We start from the raw sequence: 22399 nt of genomic DNA on the forward strand, positions 1-22399 counted from the left end.
ACACTCAGGAACCAGGCTGAGGAAACTTCCATCTCAGCAGGGGCTTCCATTACGATGAAGGCAGAGACAGGGACATCATGAATTGCATGCTGACTCTGAAAGCTTCTGTCCTGAAGTGACTTGTGATGTGTCACTTACTCTCATCTTCATAACCATGTACCAGGGAGGTGGGGAAATCCTAACATGTTCACGGAAGGAAAGGAGAAGGAAGAGGTATTATCACAAGAGTCATAGATGTATATATGGTAACAGAAGAGCCTAAATATCTAACACACAGCACAGGCAACATGGTGAAACCCTGTCTCTACAAAAATACAAAATGTAGCCAGGTGTAGTGGCGTGCACTTGCTGTCCCAGCTACTCAGGAGGCTGAGGTGGGAAGATCACTTGAGCCTGGGAGGCAGAGGCTACAGTGAGCTGAGATTGCGCCACTGCACTCCAGCCTGAGACAGAGTGATACCCTGTCTCAGGAAAAAAAAAAAAAGAAAGAAAGAAAGGAACCAGACAACTGCCCACTGAGAAGGAAAGGGTGGACAGCAAGGGGGCCCTGGGCTGGCCCTTGAGGAATCCCACCTCGAGGTAGTGGGCCTGAGCTGGTGGAGGCTGAAACAAGGCAACAGAGAGAAAGAGGCAAAACACCTGGTGAGTTCAATGAGAAATTCGGCCATCTGTGTCTAGTGTGATTGCGGGTCACGCAAGGTGAACACTGGAACAACTAGGATGTCACTGGCACTGCAGCAAGACTTACATCAGTGGAGCGATAGATGGAGAGGGAAGCCAGAATGGAATGAGCAACAACTGTGAGGGAAGAGATGAAAACGGGGAATGTGGAAACACCTTTTCCGAAGTTGGTCGTGAAGGGAAGGAAGGCAGTAACTGGAGAAGGTTTTGCGTTAGAGAGGCTTGGTTGATTGGTTGGTTCTTTCAGTGGGAAAGACCTGAAAATGTCTAAATGTTGATGGGAAGGGTCTGTTTTGGAGGAAGCGGTTAAATACATAAAAGAGTCAAGTCACTCATAGTATAAGGCTGCCAGAAGGAGGGGGCTGAAAGTTGACAGTGAAGAATGCCACGAGGTGGCATTGGGAGGCCATGGCAGGTGCCACATCTCAGCAGGTGCATAGTGAGAAAAGACACAGCCCCTGAGAGACAGGCAGAGACCCACTGGTCCCTGGGGCCACTTCCAATCTGACTTCCAGTTCTGGTTCTGGCCCTTCTGTGTATCCTTACAACAACCTTTTTTTTTTCAGATTATATTTATTCATTAAACAAATATTTACAGACTACCTACTACATGCCAAGCCCAGTCCTGACAGCTGCAGAGAGGGCAGTTGGCAAGACCGATGTCCATTCCTACCCTCAGAATCTGTTCTTGCATCCATCAAACCTGAGTGGTCAATCCCTTTGGCAACGCAGGTGCCCTCCATTTGGATTGTTTTATTGGAGAGCAACAAATAGAGCCAACATGTAATGGAGTCAGAAGATAGTGGGCTTCCCACAACAAGAAGGGGGCTCTTGGACAGAGCTCCTCATCTGGAAGGTCTTGGGGGCTTTGTGGGGAGGAGGTGTCCCCATGTGTTTCTGGGGCAAATGGATGCAGAGAATTGCTCTGTGCTGTGAAGGTGCTGAGATGGGCATGTGCCTGTGGTTAATCCTCTATGTGTGCAAAGAAGAGAAAGAAACCAAGAAATTGTCTCCCCCCCACACACACACAGAGAAACATCTCCGCTGTTCGTTTGCTGCTGCTGTTCTTCACTTTTTCGTTGTAGAAATTTGAGCACATACACAAAAGTGGAGTGAACAGGTCGGGCGTGGTGGCTCACGCCTGTAATCCCAGGACTTTGGGAGGCCGAGGCAGGCAGATCACCTGAGGCCAGGAGTTTGAGACCAGCCTGACCAACATCGAGAAACCCCGTCCCTACTGAAAATACAAAATTAGTCGGGCATGGTGGCACATGCCTGTAATCCCAGCTACTTGGGAGGCTGAGGCAGGAGAATCCCTTGAACCCGGGAGGTGGAGGTTGCGGTGAGCCGAGTTTGCGGCATTGCATTCCAGCCTGGGCAACAAGAGCGAAACTCCGTCTCAAAAAAAAAAAAAAAAAAGTGGAGAGAAGAGCGCAGTGAATCACACTGCCCATCACTCTCACTGCTGCTGACCTGTCCTCCAAACGCTCCTATCTGGTCCATGTGTCCCATTTGACTATAAGTCACATACTTTCTCCTAACATCTTTGTTTCAGCTGCTCAAAACCGGCACTGTTTCTGGGCCTTTCTGTTATGTGGGCCAATACATTTCTTTCTATACTTCAGTTTAGAATGAATTTTTTGACCAGGCATGATGGTTCACGCCTGTAATCCTAGCACTTTGGGAAACCGAGGTGGGTGGATCACCTAGGTCAGGAGTTCGACACCAGCCTGGCCAACATGGTGAAACCCCGTCTCTACTAAAACTACAAAAATTACCTGGGCATGATGGCAGGTGCCTGTTATCCCAGCTAATCGGGAAGCTGAGGCAGGAGAATCACTTGAACCCAGGAGGCAGAAGTTGCAGTGAGCTGAGATCGTGCCACTGCACTCCAGTCTGGGCGACAAGAGTGAAACTCTTTCTAAATTAATTAATTAACTAATTAAATGTTGTAATCTCTTATAGTGAAAAGAATCCTGTCTAAGATAGAGACCCAGAGTCAAGTCCTGCCCAACCTCACCTGCCTGCCACCCTGGGCCAAGCACAACAAGGACAGGTTCTACCCTGTATTAGTCATCTATGGCTGCATGACAAATTACCCCAAAATTTAGTGACTGTAGCTGTCAACCTCCAAGATGGTCCCAAAGACCCTCCCCTCCTGGAATTGGTGCCCTTGCATAGTCTCCTCCCTGATGGCATCACAGTAGCTCTGAACAGAACACAATGGAAGTGACTACATGTGGCTTCCAAGGCCAACGGTGGGTCCTTGCCCTGAGCATGTCCCCCTGCAGTGCACTGGGATTTCCAAATGAATACACAGACATGTCCCTGGCCTAGCCCTGAGGAGACAAGGAGGGTTTCCTGGTGGAAGCAAAGCCTCAGCTGAGTTCTAAAATCTGATCCTCTCCTCTGAATGCTCAGGGAACACAGGTCTCTGAGGCATGTTCCATGAATGACACTCACCCTTCAGAACAGGCTTTCGAGCCCTCCAGGATGTCAGGGAACACATCTGGTCAATGTATCCACACTAAAGAGGAGCATCAGACAGACCACCCCCCAGGTCCTATCTCCCTCCTAGACCACACTGGAGGGCTTTCTCAGGGACCTCCTGAGCCAGGGCCCAGCCACTGTGGTCAGCTAAAGGAGGACCCACAGTTCCTGGCCTAGCAATCGAGGTGTGAGAAGACACACACCCGGGCTGAGCCTTGGATAGGGGAGGCTGGGCTCTAGACTGTGCTTTGCCCCCTGTCTGTTCCTTCCCCATGCAGGGAGTGCAGAGCATTCTCCAGCTCCCCTCCCATCAACAGCCTCCTGGCTCCCCCGCCCACGCACTTCCCACTCCCACTCCCCCTCTCCCCTTCCTGGCCGACTGCCTTCCCCAAAGCTTGCCTTCTCTCCCTGGTTCTCATTTGAACATAATTCTTCTTCTTTCTTTCCCTTTTGCTAAATGTCCTTGCTTATGTGATGTGGCATTGAGCATACATCTCCGTGTGTGTGTGTGTGTGTGTGTGTGTGTGTGTGTGTGTGCGCGCCTGTGTGTGACCTGACCTATGCCCCGGGGTAGTGGGCTGGGCTGTGACATCGAAGGCTGAGGGTGGGGGGTGGTGACAGAGACCCAGGCCCTTTAACATCTCCTAGAAAAGGGCTCCATGCTCTAGCCCCTGTTTTACTTCCCAGCCTCATGTCTCTCCACACCTGGAGGCACTCCCCCGCTCCTGGTCTGGTCTCTCTCCCCCGCTTTCTCTCCTCAGCCAGGGGTTTCCAGGGTTTCCGGTTCTAATCCCCATCCATCATTAGGCTAACTACTGTTTGTCCTTTAAGACTCAGCTCCAGTGTTGCCTCCTCCCAGAAGCTTCCTTGAGCCCTTGTGTCTGTCTGGACGCCCCGTAAGGCAGTGGTCCACTGCCTCATCCGGGACAGCTGCGTGAGAGCCAGGATCTGGTCTATACCGTCTGGTCCGGAGTGGGAGCTCACTGAAGGGTGGCGCGCGCAGCCGTGTGTTGGGTTTGGATGCTGGGGACAAGGCAGAGCAGAAGGAAAAAAGAAATTTTGGGGCGAGAAAGTGTGTGTGTGTGTGTGTGTGTGTGTGTGTGTGTGTGTGTGTGTAAATTTTATTCTATTTTGTTCCCCCAGATAAGCTATGTGGACTGAACTTTTTTCCTGACAGGTTAAGGTTCAAGGGAATTTAAGGGATGTTGGGTCCATTTGATCTTTGGGATTGGGGTGGACAGAACCCCGGTGGGACTGTGCCCCCTACCTCCTATCCACATACGTACTGGCGCCACACCAGGCTGCTTTCTGGAAAGAATGTGAGTTATTGCTCAGTTTCTAATCTTCCTGGTTTAAAGCCAGGGGCAAGACCCTCGCTAATTATCCTCCCCACCTCAAACAAACGTTCAGGTCGGCGCTGGCCTGAGCAGCACGGGTGAAGGGATGGCAGCCCCACCCCCTGGCATTCTCCTCCCTCAGTCAATCTCTGAGCCCCTCTGGTTTCTGGAGCAAAGGTGGGGGGCAGAAGGCTGGGAGAGGGGCTGGAAGGGGCTCCAGCCAGGCAGGCTGCATGCTCCAGGGGCTGACGCAATTGGGGAATTTGGCTTCTTTTTATCACATATATCATTTTGCCATATATGGTCACCGAGAGCTACTGGCAGCGAGGCCCAGGTCCAGATGGTGGGCTCCTAGAGTGAAATGAGCTACATACCAGCCCAGAACAAACAGACCATCGCTCACTCTGCCGGACAGGTGGGTGGGCCAAGAGAGGGGATATATATAGTTCTGGTCGCATTCCTTCACTAATGCATCTTGGCCCTCAATTCACAAACAATCTCCATTTCTGGCCCTTTTTACTGAATTTGCTAATTGCTATTCTTCTATAACCAGGGGAACGAAAAAAAATCCCGAAGGAATGTGGGGGTGGAGATAGGCAGGCCCTCCTTTCCCTGCCTTGATCCGCAGGCCTTCCGCTCCTCCCCTACCTTCCCCTTCCTCCCTACAGGCCCCTGGAGTCTTTCCCCACCTCGTCACCCCCAAAGGGTCCTCCCCCCGCTGACTCTCCTCCTTTCTCCCCTTGCCCATACCCCCGCTCTTTCCTGCACCCTTCCAGCCCAGGTGAGCTGCCCAAGTGCAGACCAGCCCCTGAAGCTGAGCAAGACTCAAAAAAGTGTGGAGTCTGACTGGGCGCGGTGGCTCACGCCTGTAATCCCAGCACTTTGGGAGGCCGAGGCGGGCAGATCACAAGGTCAAGAGATCGAGACCATCCTGGTCAACATGGTGAAACCCCGTCTCTACCCAAAATACAAAAATCAGCCAGACATGGTGGTGTGCGCCTGTAGTCCCAGCTACTCGGGAGGCTGAGGCAGGAGAATCGCTCGAACCCGGAGGCAGAGGTTGCAGTGAGCCGAGATCGCGCCACTGCACTCCAGACTGGTGACAGAGCAAGACTCTGTCTCAAAAAAAAAAAAAAGTGTGGAGTCATCTCAGACAACATCCACCAGCGCCCAGAACCTTTCCTTGCCAATGGTTAAAGGCTCACCCTTCCCAGCTGCCCCGACCAAGCAAGAGATGATCTCTCCAGCCTTCCCAGACTGCAGTCAGACCTGACCTGAAGGTATCAAAAATGGCGACACAGGAAGCCAACCCCTGAGATGCTAAGAGACTCAGATAAATATTGGTGATCCCTAGAAACTCTCCTCTGAGCCCCTTCATCATCTCCCACCCACTGCCAGACTTCACTTTCTATTTCTAGCCTGAAGCAGTCAGGATTTCCCAGGTTTACACCTCCAGCCCAGACCCTCCTCTGAGCACCAAACTTACCCATCAGAGGTGACACTGTTGGCCCACCAGGGCGGTGGTGCAAGCCTAAAATATCAACCAATTGGACAGGGTCTAGAGTAGCTCTTGAGGGATGGGGGCAAGCTTGGGGATGCTCGCAGGAGCAGCTGCACCTCCAATGTCCCAGGCAAGGAAGGCCACCAGCCTCTCCCACGGTGTCCTGAAACTATCCTCAGGGAACACACTCTGGGCAACATATGGCTTTGATGACCCTGTCTTCTCATTCACTCCACATAATAGGAATGGTTCTCCCAGCATTGAACTCTCTGTCCCTCTAGCACAGGGGACTCAATCCCACTATGCAGGAGAAACGCAAGGGAGATTTTCTGTAAGACTAGTGTCTGAGTCCAGTCCAGAAATTCTTATGTCGTGGTCTCAGGCAAAGATATAATACACATCTGATGTGTGCAGACCGGACTGACTCTTTCTGGGTTGTCTGACCTGAAACCACCAGCTCCTGATTCCCCAACCTGGGGCATCCTCACGTGTCCTAAGTAAACCCACTGGCAAGAGTGCTGAAGGGGTCTCCTGTTGGAGGATCAGGATGAGCCTTGGCCTGGGAGTTGAAATCCTAACTCCTGCCTGGCTCTGTCTTGAATGACCAAGGGCCCTGCTACTCGTGCTTCTGATTTCTTTTTTTTTTCTTTGAGACAGAGTCTCACTCTATCGCCCAGGCTGGAGTACAGTGTCACAAACTCGGCTCACTGCAACGTCTGCCTCCTGGGCTCAAGCAATTCTCCTACCCCAGCCTGAGATTACAGGTGACCATCACCACGCCCGGCTAATTTTGTGTTGTAGGCATGAGCCACTGCGCCTGACCTATGACTCCTTAAAACCCAGTTTCTCTTGGTAGAGAAGTTTAATGAAAATCAAATAAAATCATTTATATAGTAGTTACACTACTGAAAAATTGCTGTGCGCTGAACCATGTTTGGCAAGGAAGACATATTATTTCCTTTGGTTCTATTACTCCACCCACTTCAAAGATAAAAGAACTGAGGCTCAGAGAGGCTAAATCCCTTGGCCAAGGTCCCACTACCACTATGTCGGGAAGCTGGAATGCAATCCCAGAATCTGCATGCAAAAGCAACGCCATGGCCTTCCACACCACTCAACCGTGAAGGGACTCACTGCCATTTGTCTTTTCCTGGAAGGTCAAGGTTAAACCTGGCAAGACAACTCCAAGAGGGCACTGAAGGTGGTGCAGAGAAACGCCCTTGGCACACGCGTTGACCTGGCACAAGCAGTGTGGTGTTTCCCTTGTCCCCGTTGTGGGCCACCCAGGAGTGGGTTTCCATGCATGTACCTTCATTTAATAAGAGCACAAAATTGCCATTGGCCCAACGATTAGGTGACTTCAGCCAATGGAGGGAGGCCAGCAGCCACTCTCTGCTCAGTAAGAAGGAAAAATAGGAAAGGAGGATGGCTGAGTGAGCAGTGGGGTGTCTCCAACCCAGAAAGCAAGCAGTCTGTGGGTTCAAGTCTCTGCTGGTCTCATCACTCCACTTTCTACATTCTTTTGAGCAGAATCAGAAGGAAGAGGAATGTGAGCTTAGAAGAGGGGTGAAAATGAGGCTAGCGTCTTTAGGGGAGTGAAGGTAGAAGAACCATGAATCAGAAAGCTGGGGTGTGGGAGCAAGAGTTAACAAGTCCAGGAAAAGCCAAGAGGCCAAGTGAGAAAGCCCAGAGAGACGGTTTCATCCCTGCATGTTCTCTGTTGACAGCACTTATGGAACTTGGACTCGAGAGATTAGAGTTCAAGAGGCTGCTGATGTCTGCTGAGGTATCTGGCCTGGATTTAGGGAAAGCTGCCATCAGCGGGACTTTTGTCCCAGTGCCAGAAGAGTCTGACTGCAGTTAGAGCATGCGTTACTATAAAATTGTATTTCTATAAGATAGAATATAAAGTATAAATATAGAAAATAAAATAACTGTGGCCGGGTGCAGTGGCTCATGCCTGTAATCCCAGCACTTTGGGAGACCGAGGTGGGCGGATCACAAGGTCAAAAGTTTGAGACCATCCTGGCCCACATAGTGAAACCCCATCTCTACTAAAAAAAAATTTTAAATTAGCTGGGCATGGTGGCGAGCGCCTGTAATCCCAGCTACTTGGGAGGCTGAGGCAGGAGAATCTCTTGAACCTGAGAGGTGGAGGTTGCAGTGAGCCGAGGTCTTGCCACTGAACTCCAGCCCAGGTGACAGTGTGAGACTCCATCTCAAAAAAAATAAAAAAAAAAATAACTCAGAAAAATATAAAATTATATAGCATAAAATTATATATTACCTCTTCCCGCTCAGTCTCTTTATTAAACATAAACACATATATACAACCCTTAATTTAAAATTCAAGAAAACCAAGTTTGGAAAGCAGTAACTTTTTGAGACAAAATATAGAGAAACCAATTCCTAGCCACTTTGGGGCTCCTTTCTCACTAAGACCAGATTGGAATGATTCTTGCTCTTCTCGCTGATAATTTCTTTTCTTTTTTTTCTTTCTTTCTTTTTTTTTTGAGTCAAGGTTTTGCTCAGTCGTCCAAGCTGGAGGGTAGTGGCTCCATCACGGCTCACTGCAGCCTCAACCTCCTGGACTCAAGCTATCCTCCCACCTCAAACTCCTGAGTAGCTGGGACTACAGGCGTGAGCAACCACACCAGGCTAATTTTTGTATTAGTTTGTAGGGATGGGTTTTGCCATGTGGCTCAGGTTAGTCTCAAACTCCTGGGCCCAAGTGATCTGCCCACCTTGGCCTCCCAAGGTGCTGGGATTACAGGCGTGAGCCACCACACCCCGCCTCCCTGATGTATTTCAGTAAGAGAACACCTTGTCTTTTTGTTTCACCTGCTTGCTTTGATGACATCACACTCCCCTCTCCCCTACAAGGTATTTGTACAAGACTCAGCTGCACAGCTGTTCTTGGAATTCACACTCCTGCACTCCAACCCAGCACTCACGTGCCGCATCACCGACAGAGTGGCTGGAGGGGAGAGGTCTAGGCTAGGTTTGCAGGTGGGTAAGACACCCTGATCTGGTACCAACACCCAATGTCACTATAATACCCAGGATGCGAAGCATTAGCAGTAAACTGCCTCTCTGGATCTGGTTTTCCACTGCACTCCCAGGGGCAAGAAGCAGGCAAGGAGGAAACGTTTGTATAAAGTTTCTTGATTCAATCAGGTACGCCCCAAAGGAACTAAGAACCTTCAAAAAGGAAGTGCTGACAAGGCCCGGGAAAGTGTGGATCAGGAAAACCAGACTTGGAAAGAGTTCAGGTCTTCAGATCCCTATGGATGATGTCATTGTTTTAAAATGTTTTTATTACTGAAATGTTCAAACGTATACGAAAGTAACCAGTACAAAGAACATCCTCGTACCTGTCATCCCAGTTTTCACAGTTATCAACACTGTTGTTCTTGCTTCATCATTTCCTCCCATATGGTTTTTTTTCCAGAAGATTACTTTTTTATTTTGTGTATATATATATATATATATTTTTTTTTTTAGAAGGAGACTCTCTCTGTCACCCAGGCTCGAGTGCAGTGCTGCCATCTTGGCTCACTGAAAACTCTGCATCCCGGGTTCAAGTGCTTCTCTATCAGCCTCCCCAGTAGCTGGGACTGCAGGTGAGCCCTGCCACCCCCGGCTAATTTTTGTATTTTTAGTAGAGAAGGGGTTTCACCCTGTTAGCGAGGCTGTGCTCAAACTCCTGACCTCAGTTGATCCGCCCACTTTGGACTCCCAAAGTGTCGGGATTATAGGCATGAGCCATCACACCCAGCCTCTGGAATATTTAAAAGCATTTCAGATATATTACTTCACCCATAAATTCATCAGTATTTCTCTCTAACAAATAAGGACTTTGTTTTTCAACACAACCACTGTACCAATATCATATCCAACAAAAATAATTCCTTCATATCAAATAATCTGTGTTCCATTTTCCCTAAGTGTCTCAAAAATGTCCATTTTCGGTCTGTTCAGATTGGGATTCAAATAAGGTTTATACACTGCATTTGGTTGACACATCTCAAGTCTTTTGACTTATAACAGTTTCCACCTCCCTGCTCCATATATTTCATGACATTTATTTGTTGAGGAAAGTGGGTCATTTGTCCTGTAGAATTAGTCACATTGGCTGACTGTATCACCATGGGGTCGCTTCTGTTCTTCAAAGATAAGGCTGTGTGTTTAAATACCTGGGGTATTCTCAACTCGGCACATCAGGATGACCTGAGAAGATTTTAAACATTTCAGAATTCCTGACCCTTTCCCCACATGATTCTGATTCCTCAAATCTGGGGTAAAGCCCAGGATTGTGTTTTTTTTTAATCTCCCCAAGCAATTCTGATGTGCATACCCCAACTGAGAACCACTGACCTTGGTCATCAGGCTTTTCTCAAAAGGGCTACTGGTTATCCAGAAATAATAATAATATGAAAGAGGAGAAGGAAGTGGAGGAATAGGAAGAGGAGGGATTGTAGACAAATACTTAGTACCAAGCACTAATTTAGATTAGGATGATTTAGATTGGGATGATGTTATTGAAAAAAAAAAAAAGAGATTCAGTTTATGGGTTTACAAATTTAGACAAAGCCAGGCACAGTGGCTCACGCCTGTAATCCCAGCGCTTTGAGAGGCCAAGGCAGGCGGATCACTTCAGCCCAGGACAAGCCTGAGAAACATGGCGAAACCCTGTTTCTACAAAAAAATACAAAAAATTAGCAGGGCATGCTGTAGTCCCAGCTACTTAGGAGGCTGAGATGGGAGAATCACCTGAGCCGGGGAAGCTGGGGCTGAAGAGGGCAGTGATTGCGTCACTGCATCCAGCCTAGGCAACAGGAGTGAGACCCTGTCAATCAATCAATCAATCAATTTAGACTAAGAAACCAAAACCCTGCAAATAAAAATGCTGTAGACTTCTAATCCAAGACCTAGCCTGTTTTAACTCCTTATTCTCTCAACTAAATATAATTGAGAGATTCAGGAGCATTGGTGGGAATGAAGAAGTGGTGAGAATCAGGCCCTCCGCCCAGAATGGGAGTCTGCCCTCCCTTTGGGCCCCCATCTTTCCTATCTTTCCTTGGGTTCTGAACGCCCTCCCTTGAAGATGGATCCACTTAGTAGTAGAAATCAATTTCATCCTTTGTAAAGTCTGCCTGTGAACAATAGAAAGACTGAAATGAAAAATAATGCCAAAAAAGTTAAAAAAACTTTGTTACATTTTGCGACATAGGAAAAATCCCTTATTTAGCATATGAAGAAAGTCATATTCTACTATAATTAAAAGAAAAATAGTATCTTTCTGCTATCTTAAATAAATATATAAAAGGTATTTAAAGAGTATCAATTTGAAAAGATATCCTTGATGATTGAGTATGCTACATTTCTCACTATTCACCAGATGTGAGTCAATAAATATTAAACAAAATTTAAATTGGAAACAAAACCCAATAAATTTGACTCATTAAAATATAACTTAGATAATACAGACTAGAAAAATACCATAAACAAAATTAAGTCAAAAGCAACAGGTTAGGGGGAAATATTGGCCAAATATTTGACAAAATTTTCCAAAAAATAATAAAATCTCTCTCTAAGTAGTAAGAAAAATACAAGTAACGGAGTAGGGGAAAAAAGGATACAATGCATGAACAAGTAATTAACAGAAAAGGATTTCCAACTGGCCAAGAAACAAAACAGATCAATTGCGGTAGAAATCAAAGAAATATAAATTAAAACAACAATAAGATACTTTTTTGGGGGTGGAGGGACAGAGTCTCGCTCTGTCACCCAGGCTGGAGTGCAGTGGCACAGTGTCAGCTCACTGAAACCTCTGCCTCCCAAGTTCAAGCAATTCTCCTGCTTCAGCCTCCTAAGTAGCTGGAACTACAGGCACACGCCACCACGCCCAGCTAATTTTTGCATTTTTAGTAGCGACAGGAATCTCACAGTGTTGGCCAGGGTAGTCTCGAACTCCTGGCCTCAGGTGATCTGCCTGCTCGGTCTCCCAAAGTGCTGAGATTACAGGCGTGAGCCACTGCACCCAGCCAGACTTTTTTTTTTTTTTAAGAGATGGAACCTCGGCTCCGGCCCGCACTGCGCAGGCGTGGAGGGAGGCGCACGCCGCGCCGCTGGAGAAGGTACGGGCGGAGCGGCGCAAGCGGCGCAAACGGCGCCGGGAAGATGATGAGAGCGGTGGGTGGCGGCCGTCGTCCCAAGGCGCAGGTGTCCCGCCTCCTCTCCTTCAGCGCGAGCCACCGGCTGCACAGTAAATTTCTAAGTGATGAAGAAAACTTGAAACTGTTTGGGAAATGCAGCAATCCAAATGGCCATGGGCACAATTATAAAGTTGTGGTGACAATACATGGAGAGATTGACCCTGCTACGGGAATGGTTATGAATTTGACTGATCTCAAAAAACAGAGGGAGGAGGCAATTATGCAGCCCCGTGATCATAAGAATCTGGATATGGATGTGCCATACTTTGCAGATGTGGTGAGCACGACTGAAAATGTAGCTGTTTATATCTGCGACAACCTCCAGAAAGTTCTTCCTGTAGCAGTTCCTTATAAAGTAAAAGTATATGAAACTGACAATAATATTGTAGTTTATAAAGGAGAATAGCTCTTAAGGTTAGCATTGTAGAAAGACCAATTTCTTTCTGTGTTTGAAAAAGATCTTGATCCCCTTGGAATATTAAAAGGTCAACATGTGATATTTGTGCCTCCACGTTGTGCTCTGGAGTCCCTAATTATTGAAATCATTGTAAGACCTGTTATAAATGTAAATCTATTTTAAAAACTAAACTTGTAATATATCCTGAAAATCATTTAGAGATTCTTTATTTATAAATTTAAAATCACTTCATTTTCAGCACAAAAAAAAAAAGAGAGAGAGAGAGATGGAACCTCACTGTGTCACCCAGACTGAAATGCAGTGGCACCAGCTAACTCCTACAGCCTTGAACTACTGGACTCAAGCAATTCTGCCTCAGCATCCTGAGGAGCTGGGACTACGGGTATGTACCACCCCTCCCAGCTAACTTTTTTTCACTTTTTTTTTAGAGATGGGGTCTCAGTGTGTTGTCCAGGCTGGTCTCAAATTCCTGGGCTCAAGCAATCCTCCTGTTTCAGCCTCCTGAGTAGCTGGGATTACAGGTGCTAGCCGCTGTGCCCAGCAAGATACAATTTTTTTAAACTCATAAATTGGATTAAAAGTTAAACTTGTTAATAATATATGTTGGCAAGAGTATGAGGACGTGAATTGTCTTGTATGTTACCTGTGGAAGTATAAGTTGGTCAGACTGCAGGTCAATTTGACAGAATCTATCAAAATTTTAAATGCCTACACCTTTGACTCAGCCCTTTCACTTCTAGTACCTAATCTGAAGAAACAATAGCATGTAAAGCCAAAGAGGGTTTTACAAAGGTCTTTCATTTATTTGTTTATTCAGTGAATACTTACTGAGTGCCTACTCTGTGCCAGACACAATTTTAGGCACAGCAGGAACAGGACAGAAAAAGGTTTTGCTTGGAAGAAGTTGAAGTTCTAGTGGAAAGAAACAGAACAGTAAACAAATGAACAATCCAACAAACAGAAGATTACATCCGATAAAGTAGTAATAAGTGTTATGATAAAATAGTTAATACAGAATAATAATGAAGAAAACCCACTTAAATGTCCCTCAAGTGGGAAGTAGTTTTAAATAAAAATGTCTATATTATGGAATATTATGTCGTATTTTAAAAAGATGAGATAAGTCTACTACATGTACTGACATGGTGAGCTCTCTAAGACATAAATTTAAGTTTTAAAAATGCACAAAACCAGCTGGGCACAGTGGTTCATGCCTGTAATCCCAGCACTTTGGGAGGCTAAGGTAGGAGAATTGCTTGAGCCCAAGAGTTTGAGATCAGCCTGAGCAACACAGGGAGACCCTCACCTCTACAAAATTAAAATTTAAAATTAGCCGAGACTACAGGTGCACCCCATCTAAAGAGACTGAGGTGGGAGAATCACTTGAGCCTTGGAGGCTGAAGCTGCAGTAAGCAGTGATTGTACCATTGCACCAGCCTGGGGTGACAGAATGAGATTCTGTCTCAAACAAGAAAAGAGGCCCAGCACGGTGGCTCCCACCTGTAATTCCAGCACTTTGGGAGGACGAGGCAGGTGGATCCCCTGAGATCAGGAGTTCAAGACCAGCCTGGCCAACTTGGTGAAACCTCGTCTCTGCTAAAAACACAAAAATTAGCCGGGTGTGGTGGTGCACGCCTGTAATCCCAGCTACTTTGGAGGCTGAGGCAGGAGAATTCCTTGAACCCAAGAAGCAGAGGTTGCAGTGAGCCGGGATCGTACCACTGCACTCCAGCCTGGACAACAGAGCAAAACTGTAAAAAAAAAAAAAAGAATAGAGAGAGAGAGGGAGAAATAAAAGAAAGCACAAAACATAAAAACTTGCAATTTAGTAAGTAGAATTTAATCCCATTTATGTAAAAGAAAAGGTACCAAATCGTTTACAAGTACATGTATGTGGAGAAGGGAAAAGCTCTAGAAGAATACACAGCACACAGCTAACAGTGATCATTTCTAGACAGGGATTAGAATGTAAAGGGGAAGCCAAGAGGGAATTTTTCTTTTTCAGCATGGTTTGAATGTTTTTTACAATCAGAATGTTTTTATAAATGCCTCACAAATTAAAAGGAACAAAATAACTGTTAAAGAACATAGAAGAATGTGGAAATCTTCCCAATTCAATTTACAAAACTAGCATAACCCTGATACTGAAACCTGACAAAGTTAGCACAAATAAGGAAGACTAGAGATCAATTTCACTCATAAATATGGATGGAAAATTCCTATGTAGAACATGAGCAAATGGAATCCAGCAGTATATATATAAAACCATGACTAAGCAGAGTTTATTCCAGAATCACAAGGATGGATGAGTATCAGGAAATCTAGTAATACAATTTATCAAGACAATCAGTTCTGCCCTTGGATCTGGGCAGCAGGGCCCCCACTCTGGTTCTCCTCCTGCTTCCAAAGGGTAAAGGATTCTTCAAGCCCAAAGGAACTTGTCCTATGTTTCTCCTCCCTTTTAGACCACACTTCTGGTACCGGGACCCCAGAATTCTCTGCCCAAATGGCCTCAGGCCCATTGCCAGGGCTCGCAGGGGCCTGAGGCCATTTGGAGTCTTGCTCTGCTGTCCAGGCTGGAGTGCAGTGGCACGATCTCAGCTCACTGCAACCTCTACCTCCTGGGTTCAAGTGATCTCCTGCCTCAGCCTCTGAGTAGCTGGGATTACAGGCGTGCACCACTGCACCCTGCTAATTTTTGTATTTTTAGTAGAGACGGGGTTTCACCATGTTAGCCAGGCTGGTCTCTAACTCCTGACCTCTGTTACCTGATTCCATCCCTCAAGGGTGACTCTTACAGCAGTAAGAGTAGTACCCACCCCGAGGCCTGAGGGATGGCCAGGTTGAAGCTGGTAGTAGGGGTGGAGGTGCGAGAGTGTGGAGGATAGACTTGTGGGCTGGGTGTCCATAGCTGTGCACAGGAGTCCCCTCGTGTTACTGGATGTTGCAAAGGGTAGGAAGAGAAGGGTGGAGGGCTGCAGCCGGAGGTCGGGAATGGCAGGCTCTCTGTGCTTCCATATTCTAGCATGGTTTTTCAAGAAGTCTGAGAATTCTGAAATTCAAACCTGGCCTCTCAGGTTGTTATGAAGGTGAATAGCATGGTAAGAGACAAGACCTATTTTATTTAACAATTTGATGCCTTGGTTTACGATTGCTAAATATTTACAAAGTTAGTAGGACAGGGCTCCATTTGTACTGTTGGCCTGGAGCCCACAGTCATTAAGGGCAGCCAAACAATAATAGAACCCAGCAGATGGCCAAGCATGGTGGTTCACACCTGTAATCCCAGAACTTTGGGAGGCTGAGGTGAGTGGATCACCTGAGGTCAGAAGTTCGAAACCAGCCCGACCAATATGGTGAAATATAAAAATTTCAAAAAATTTTGTCTCTACTAAAAATACAAAAATTAGCAGGGTGTGGTGGTGCACGCCTGTAGTCCCAGCTACCAAGGAGGCTGAGGCAGGAGAATCGCTTGAACCCAGGAGGCAGAAGTTGTAGTGAGCCCAAATCACGCCACTGCACTCCAGCCTGGCAACAGAACGAGACTCTATCTAACAAAATAAAATAAAAAATAAAATTTAGAAAAAAATAATGGAAGCCAGGAGAAAAAAGCATGATGATGTCCCCAAATAGAAAAGACACTGGAGACATGGATTGAGAGGAAAGAGTTAGGGTAAGAGGAAAGGTAGAAACGGGGACTTTCTAAAACTCCATCACTAGCCACTGGAGGTGTCCTTGCCAGTGCCTTCCCTTGGCCAGGTGGGGTGGAAAATACCAGCGTAAGGAGGGGCAAAGAGGGGACCCTATACATTGTGAAACTTTCAGGCAGCGAGGGTGGGGACTGTCAGCTAAGAGTTGGAAGCAATTTTTATCTCTAGAAATGGAGATGTCCATTTATACTTAAGGCCAACCCTTACTATCATTGTTTGTTTTGATAAAATTCACTAGAATTGACCCTTTATTACTCAACGACGAAAAAGGGACCTATCTATTGTTCTTAAAGAAACTGAGGCACAACCCAAACGCATTTGTTAACTGTTGCAGTTTCTTTGGGTTAGTGTCTGTGTCTGCTGAGTCAAAGTGTTTAAGAATGTGCCATAACTCTGTCTTTTACTACAGAGAGGTGGTTATGTGTTTATTTTTAAAGCAAGATTTCATTCCAGAGATGGGAATCCCAGGGACAAAGCAAAAGACTTCTAAATGGTCTTCTGTCTTTAACCTTGCCCTAACCCCATAATTTTTATTTTCTACACAGAATGATCTTTTTTCTTTTTCTTTTTTTTTTTTTGAGACGGAGTCTCACTCTGTTGCCCAGGCTGGAGTGCAGTGGCGTAATCTCAGCTCACCACAACCTCCGTCTCCTGGGTTCAAGCAATTCTTCTGCCTCAGCCCCCTTGAGTAGCTGGAGTTATAGGCACCCGCCACCATGCCTGGCTAATTTTTGTATTTTTATTAGAGACAGGGTTTCACTATGTTGGCCAGGCTGGTCTCAAACTCCTGACCTCATGATCCACCTACCTTGGCCTCCGAGAGTGCTGGGATTACAGGCATGAGCCACCGAGTCCAGCCATTTTTGTTTTTTAAATAACTTTATGAAGGCATAATTTACCTATCATAGAATTTGCCCATTTTAAAGATACAGTCAGATGAGTTTCAGTAAATGTGTCATTAGCAAACATTACCAGAATCCAATTAGAATATTTCCATCACCCTAAAGATTGCCTTTGTACCCACTTGCAATCAATCCTTGCTTCCACCCTAAGCCCCAGGCAACCACTCATCTGCTTTCTGTCTTATAGTTTTATCTTTTCTAGAAATTTTGTATAAATGCCAAACAACATATGCTTTTTTGTGTCTGGCTTATTTCACGTAGTATAATATTTTTGAGGGTCATCCATGCGGCAGAATGTATAGTACTTCATACTAATATAGTATTTATACTATTGTTCAATATATTTGAGTATAGTACATTAATATTATAGTATATTACAGTAGTATAATAGTGTATTACCCAATATCCTATTACTCAATCCACTTCCGCTATATGGACATACCACATTTTATCTATTATCCGTTCATGGACATTTGGATTGTGTCCAGTTTTGAGTTATTATGAAAAATGCTGCTACAAACATTTGCTACTAGTCTTTATATGGATATATGTTTTAATTTTTCTTGGATATATACCTAGGAGCGGAATCACTTGGCCATATGTATGTCTGTGTTTATTTAAGAAGCTGCCAAGTTGTTTTCTAAAGTGGCTGCGTCATTTAAATTTCCACCAGCAGTGACTGAGGGTTCCAGGTTTTTTCACATGCTCACCAACACTCAAGATTGTCAGTCTCTTCAACTATAACCATTCTAGTGGGGTATTTCCAGGTCATTTTAATTTGTATTTTCCTAATGTCTAATGATGCCGAGTGTCTTTTCATATTTGCCATATAAACATCTCCTTGGGTGACATGCCCGTTCAAGTCTTCTGCCAACTTTTAAATTAGGTTATTTATCTTCTTATTAAGAATGATCTGTTTACTGGGCGCGATGGCTCACTCCTGCAATCCCAGCACTTTGGGAAGCCAAGGCAGGTGGATCACCTGAGGTCAGAAGTCTAGCTAGACCACCTGAGGCTGGTCTAGCCTGGCCAACATGGTGAAACTCCATCTCTACTAAAAATACAAAAAAATTAGTTGGGTGTGGTGGCAGCTGCCTATAATCTCAGCTACTTGGGAGGGTGAGGCAGGAGAATCACTGGAACCTGGGAGGCAGAGGTTGCAGTGAAGGGAGATCATGCCATTGCACTCCAGCCTGGGCGACAGAGGGAGATTCCATCTCCAAAAAAAAATAATAATAATGAAATAAAGAATGATCTGTTAAGAAAAGAAAACACAAATTGGGTTAGATTATCTCCTTGTTGAAAACCTTTCTCTGGCTTCCACCACTCTGAGGAGGAAGACTCGGAGCCTCCATGTGGCCCTGCATGGTCTGGACCCTGTCTGATCCTTCAGCTTCATCTGCTCCACCATCCCTCCCTTGCTTTGCTCTTCTATCAGAGTGTTCTTTGTTCAAGGAAAGCATCCCGGACTGGTGCGGTGGCTCACGCCTGTAATCCCAGCACTTTGGGAGGCTGAGGCAGGTTGATCACCTGAGGTCAAGAGTTCGAGACCAGCCTGGTCGGGCGTGGTGGTGGGTGCCTGTAATCCCAGCTACTAGGGAGGCTGAGGCAGGAGATTCAATCGCTTGAACCTGGGAGGCAGAGGTTGCAGTGAACAAAGACCGTGCCCCTGCACTCCAGCCTGGGCAACAGAGTGAGACTCCGTCTCAAAAAAAGAAAGGGAAAGCAAAATAAAAGCAAATATGGTTATATCTTACTCGTAAAAATATACATAAAAGGCCACATTAAACATTTTGCAAAACAAACGTAATGATGAAGAATGGTTTATTCTAGGACTGCTAAGAAGCACTGATATTAGTAAACATACCACTATTATTCATCACATGATAATCCATATTTTTATTTTATTTTGTTTTTGAGATCTCGGCACACTGGAGTATGGATAAATGTGGGAAGAGGAGCACTATATAGAACAACTCATCCAATTGCGAGGCAGAGCTGTCTGTATTATTAAAGAGTGCCTCTTGGCCAGGCTCCGTGGCTCACGCCTATAACCCCAGCACTTCAGGAGGCCAAGGCGGGCAGATCACGAGGTCAAGAGATCGAAACCATCCTGGCCAACATGGTGAAACCCCGTCTCTACTAAAATACAAAAATTAACTGGGTGTGGTGGTGACCCCCTGTAGCCCCAGCTACTCGGGAGGCTGAGGCAGAATTGCGTGGACGTGGGGTGCAGAGGTTGCTGTGAGCCGAGATCGTGCCACTGCACTCAAGCTGGCATCTGGTGACAGAGCAAGACTCTGTCTCAAAAAAAAAAAAAAAAAGAGTGCCTCTTATGTTGTGGGCATGGCTTATTTATTCTTATAGATACATCAAAAATAAAATCTCTAAAGAACTGTGCCAGGATACATGGTTACCCCTTATTGGGGAAGGACTAGGCAGATGAAAGTCAGTGATTAGAGGGAAAATTTTGTACTAGATAATTTGAAACCATTTTTTAAATGTTGAAACAATCTCAAATTTATACAAAAGGTACAAGCATAGTAAAAAAACAACTTTTCTCCTGAACCATTTGAAAGTAAGTTGTTGCTGTAATACCCCTTCACCTGTGAATAATTTAGTGTTTAAATTCCTACAAGGAAACCCGCACATATGCACAATGCAATCAACAAAATCAGGAAATTAACACTGATACATTTCCACCTTTCCAGTGTCCCGATGTCGTCCCTTATGGCAAAAGGATCCATTTCATAATCATATGTTGCCTTCAGTCTCTTTCTCAATCTGGATCATTCCTTAGTCTTTCCCTAGCCATCATGACCAGAGGGATTACAGACCAATAACGTATTTTTGTTTGTTTATTTGTTTGTTTGTTTGAGACCGAGTCTTACTCTCTTGCCCAGGCTGGAGTGCAATGGCATAATCTTGGCTCACTGCAGCTTCTGCCTCCCAGGGTCAAGCGATTCTCAGGCCTCAGCCTCCCAAGTAGCTAGGACTATAAGCAGGCACCACCATGCCCAGATATCTTTTGTATTTTTAGTAGAGATGGGATTTTACCATGTTGGCCAGGCTGGTCTCGAACTCCTGACCTCAGGTGATCCACCTGCCTTGGCCTCCCAAAGTGCTGGAATTACAGGGGTGAGCCACTGTGCCCAGCCATAGCCAATAATCTTAAAGAATACCTTCTAGTTTGGGTTTGTCTGATATTTCCTCATGATTAGATTCAGCTTATGAAACTTTGGCAGGAATATTACCAAAGTGACATATGACCTTCTCATTGCATCTATCAAGTGGCGCACAATTCCAATTTGTCCCATGACTGATGACATTAATGTTAATCGCTTTATTAATGTGGTGTCTGCCAGGATTCTCCTTGGTAAAAGTAATCTTTTTCCCTTTGTAATAAATGAGATTTTGTGGGGAAGCACTTGGAGACTATGCAAATGTCTTGTTCTTTTATCAAATTTTCAATTTATTCATTTTTTGATTTATAGTTTTCTATTTTATTACTATTCAACTTCCCATGCTTTTTCTGGAACCATGTGAATGTATTCACTATTTTAAGAAATTAATTCCTAAGAAGAAAGGACCTTAAGTCTAAAGCTCCATTGATCGTATGTCTTCACTGAGTTCATCATTTTCCTTTGGCAAGACTTAGGGCATATACTACCCAAGGTACCAAGTGGGGCGGGGGTGTGCAGTGGTAGGGGTGGGAGAGAGTGTAGTGTTATCAACTCCTGTGGGTCACAGGACTGTGAATGAGGAGGGGTATTTTCCCAGAAGGAAATGGGTGACTATTACCAAAAGCAGGAAGAATGAAAAATGGGCATCAAAGACAATTGGTGTTGGCCTGGCATGGGTGGCTCACACCTGTGATCCCAGCACTTTGGGAGGCCGAGGTGAGAGGATTCCTTAACCCAGGAGTTACAGACGAGCCTAGGCAAGATGATGAAACTCCATCTTTATCAAAAAAATTGTTTCATTGTGTTTTTTGAGACAGAGTCTTGCTCTGTCACGCAGGATGGAGTGCAGTGACACAATCTTGGCTCACAACAACCTCTGCTTCCCAGGTTCAAGCGATTCTCCTGCCTCAGTCTCCCAAGTAGCCAGGAGTACAGGAGCATGCTACCACGCCCAGCTAAATTTTTGTATTTTAAGTAGAGACGAGGGTTTCACCATGTTGGTCAGGCTAGTCTCGAACTCCTGACCTCATGATCCTCCCACCTTAGCCTCCCAAAGTGTTGGGATTACAGGCGTGAGTCACCGTGCCCAGCCCCAATTCTTTTTTTTAAATTTAGCCAGTCACAGTGATGCACCTGTAGTCTCAGCTACTCAGGAGGCTGAAGCAGGAGGATTTCTTGAGTCCTGGAGTTTGAGATGGCAGTGAACCATGATCGTGCCACTGCACTCCAGCCTGACAGAGCAAGACCCTCTCTCAAAAAATAATTAATTAAAAAAGAAGAGTTCCCAAAGTGCATGTAAGAAACACAAAACACACACACACGCAAAAACAGGTTATGACCAGAGGGCATTCAAAGTCTAGTGTTCAAAAACAAGAGATTTATTGGAATGGAAATGGTGCCCAAAAGTAAAGGAACAAACCCCAAAGTCAGAGGGTGATAATGGGGTCAGTGAGGTCCCTACTTGCTGGCGTTTAGCGTTGGAAGCCAGACCAGTTTCCATGGACCACTTCTCCCAAAAACAATTTGTCTTGGTAAGAGACTTTAGATGAAAGAACAACCCATGAATTTGCCCGCATTCTTCCCAGAGGTGGACATCAGCCCAGCATTTGAACTTTGGCAGCGATACTGCTGTGGAGAAAGTTGTCGGCTGCTGCTGAAGGCTTTGTAGACTCCATTTTTTAAACGCAGGAAGTATCTGCCAAATTACTCGAATTATGCTTAATGCCACTCATTCTATTCCTCTCCCCCAGGCTTTTCTCTCTCCACCTCTCAGCCACAGATCTATGGGGTCTGCTTATCATTCCTGCATGCACAGGATATTTTAGGAAACTGTTTGTATGTTGGCAGCTGTCCCTGGCCTGACCAGAGCACACCTCTGCAGACAGACATATTCTGCAGATTTTGAACAAAGCAAATATGTTGATTTTGGCATAGGTTAGCCCCAACTTATCAGACTATA

The 22399-nt window shown here is 45.6% G+C and overlaps 1 protein-coding gene across 1 annotated transcript; it reads left to right on the forward strand.

Moving 5' to 3' along the window:
- Nucleotides 1-12195: 12195 nt before the first annotated feature.
- LOC105720753 (6-pyruvoyl tetrahydrobiopterin synthase-like) lies at nucleotides 12196-12655 on the forward strand. The gene has a single exon (XM_064378031.1). The coding sequence runs from the start codon at nucleotides 12196-12198 to the stop codon at nucleotides 12631-12633; it is 438 nt and encodes a 145-aa protein (XP_064234101.1). The 3' UTR covers nucleotides 12634-12655.
- Nucleotides 12656-22399: the final 9744 nt, after the last annotated feature.

The sequence above is a fragment of the Aotus nancymaae genome, unplaced genomic scaffold, assembly GCF_030222135.1.
Source record: "Aotus nancymaae isolate 86718 unplaced genomic scaffold, 86718_ANA_hifiasm-v0.15.2.pri h1tg000018l, whole genome shotgun sequence".
Lineage (NCBI taxonomy): Eukaryota > Metazoa > Chordata > Mammalia > Primates > Aotidae > Aotus > Aotus nancymaae.

What these genes read in the sequence shown, in the direction of transcription:
- LOC105720753 (XM_064378031.1), top strand. Translation starts at nt 12,196, where the DNA reads ATGAGAGCGGTGGGTGGCGGCCGTCGTCCCAAGGCGCAGGTGTCCCGC.